Genomic DNA, 2,835 nt, shown 5'->3' with positions numbered 1-2,835 from the left:
AACCCGGTACCATCTGCTGAATGCACTAACATTAGTGGGTGTATCCTCACAGCAGCCTTGAGAGGGAAGCATGATTTTTCTCCCTTGCATTGATGGCATTAAAGCCCTTATGACGTAAAAGGCTCTACATAAGTAGACCTTTGCCTTCAAGCGATTTTTGTGATGTTCCTACTAAGTCACTGTAGGTTCAAAGCTTATACTTCTTACACAAACTATGAAGAAACAATAGACCTGGGAACAAAACTTCAACCCTAAGTCCCAGTTTAATCTGCTAGGCATAAGACCCTTCCTCTTTTTACTTAACAGAAGTCTGGGCATGCCTAAAATGTCACTAACCCCTAGTGGAAATGACATCTACAATTCCTGCATTAAAACACCAGCAGGTGAGCTAAGGCTTGGAACAACTGTGTATCTATAATAGTCAGGTTGGATTGTTCTACCATAGCCAGACTTCTGCAGGAAGCAAAGTGCATGCAAGCACCCACCAACTTCACTCCAAACTGCCTGTCTCTTAAGGTAGACTATAACTCACACAAGAGAACAGTCCTAATAGCGTAGAAGATTGATTTCATGGTTACCAACTAACCGTTTCCCATGTATTGGAAACTAAATACTAGATCTTTCTTACCAATTTCTTAATAGCAGCAATAGTATCTTCAAGATGCTGCACAATTTCCCCACTGAATGAAATATCTTCATTTTTCAAGTGTTTTTCTAAATGAAAAATATAATGAATTTAGAATGTAGTTTTGAAGCTTCAAATATTGCTTTATTGTTCCACAATAATTATTCTGAAAGAGATTTAATTTTTAATTATTTGCTAAATCTGTTTTCCCTTGTTCAGGTCAGCATCTTTCACACTCCTCCTCCTCCCGGTGCACAGAAAAAGCAGATGCTAAAGTGGCATATGAAGTCCACAGGACCTGGTAAAATTTTCAGTCACAAAATCCTTCCAAATTCATATCTGCAGCATTAATCTTTTAAAAGAGTAAATCAGAGAAGTATACAGAGGTTATTAAGCTGAAGTAAAAGCTGTGGATCAAAATAATTTCCCTTTAGGTGGGGTGTAGCTAATCTTTATAATTTTTCCAAGCAGTCATGGCTTCATTATGTCTCTTTCCAACCAAAAATACTAATCCAGATTCATCAAAGCCTGAAGTGAGATTTACATTACTCCAGAAGCTACTCTTTGTATTTTTAAATTTGATTTATCTTGAGCTCGAAGAATAACTGCAAGGATTTGAATTCATCCAAAAGATTATTGTACCTGCTACAGTGGCATGAAATTTTTTTATATCTTGATTTTGTAATAGAGACTAAATCCTCATAGGAAGGGGGGAAAAGAAAATTTGTAGATCCAGGCATAAACTAATTTGTAGTGAAGCTCAGGTACTCAGCCTGCTGAGAGCTCTGTTTTTAATTTGACATACTAACTTGTTTGCAAACTAGCAGCTGACCCATTTCACTAGGATCTTTATCTGGAGTTGGTGGGAAGAAAGGCCAGAAGCAACCTCTACCTCTGCACTACCCACCCGTCTTCAGGCCTGATGGTGATCACCTACCAGTATGTCATTTTCTGTAAACTATCAGCAGGAGAGCTGGCAGAAAACAAGCCTATGTGTGCGGCAGACAGCAGAGTAGGTGGCAGAAGAGCATAGTTTGCCCCAGCTTCACAAATTAATAGCAGTTCCAGACAATTATTTCTAATGATCATAGAATCATAGAATGGTTTGGGTTGGAAAGGGCCTTAGGATCATCTAGTTCCAACCCCACTGATCATCTAGTTCCCAACCCACTGGCAAGGACACCTCACACTAAACTATGTCGCCCAAGGCTCTGTCCAACCTGACCTTGAACACTGCCAGGGATGGAGCATTCACAGCTTCCTTGGGCAACCTTTTCCACTGCCTCACCACCCTCACTGTAAAGAACTTCTTCCTTATATCTAATCCCAACTTCCCCTGTTTAAGTTCAAAGCCATTACCCCTTGTCCTACCACTAGAGTCCCTAATGAAGAGTCCCTCCCCAGCATCCTTATAGGCACCTTTCAGATATTGAAAGGCTGCTATGAGGCACACACAGTCTTCTCTTCTCCAGGCTGAACAGCCCCAACTTTCTCAGCCTGTCTTCATATGGGAGGTGCTCCAGCCCCCTTGTCATCCTTGTGGCCCTCCTCTGGACTTGCTCCAACAGCTCCATGTCCTTTTTATGCTGAGGACACCAGAACTGTACACGATACTCCAAGTGAGGTCTCACAACAGCAGAGTAGAGGGGCAGGATCACCTCCTTTGACCTGCTGGTCATGCTTCTTTTGATACAGCCCAGGATACGGTTGGCTTTCTGGGCTGCAAGTGCAGACTGACGGCTCATGTTAAGCTTCTCATCAACAGTGATAGCAGTCTGAAACCATAGTCTTTTTACCACCTTAAAATCAACAGAACTAAGAGCTATTTTCTTCAGAAACAACAAAATTTAAGGCATATTGGGCATAAATGAAAATCAACATTAATGTCTAATTTAAGTTCTGCTTGTGAAGCCTTTATTTCAGTTCTTGATATCTTCTGTCTTCCAGACCCCCGATTTCTTTTTATTTAATTTTCTCTCCTGTTTTGTACTTGCTCTCTCAAAATCTGTATGTCTTAGGTGAAATATTTCCTTCAGAAAGAAGCTGAGATAAAGCATTAAAATATTTTCAATTCCCATCTATGCCTCTTATTAAACCAAAACTAAATGCCAGATGTGAACTAGCATTAGTGAAGTACTGAAATAAATGTTTCCCAAATACAGAGTTTTTATTTAAAAAAAATTAAAAAATCTCTCTGAAAAGTCTTGGCA

At 40.0% G+C, this 2,835-nt stretch overlaps 1 protein-coding gene across 1 annotated transcript in view; it reads right to left on the bottom strand.

Moving 5' to 3' along the window:
• Positions 1-2,835, bottom strand: part of LOC104410716 (optineurin-like) — a 29,858-nt gene that overhangs the window by 24,758 nt on the left and 2,265 nt on the right. The window contains exon 2 of the mRNA XM_010020967.1: positions 629-714. Coding sequence (XP_010019269.1) covers positions 629-714 — 86 coding nt within the window. The remainder of the gene's footprint in view (positions 1-628; positions 715-2,835) is intronic.

Source organism: Nestor notabilis, unplaced genomic scaffold (genome assembly GCF_000696875.1).
Source record: "Nestor notabilis isolate BGI_N333 unplaced genomic scaffold, ASM69687v1 scaffold11998, whole genome shotgun sequence".
Taxonomy (NCBI): domain Eukaryota; kingdom Metazoa; phylum Chordata; class Aves; order Psittaciformes; family Psittacidae; genus Nestor; species Nestor notabilis.
Note: the sequence above shows the minus strand (reverse complement) of the source record. Positions and strands in the feature narration are given on the sequence as shown.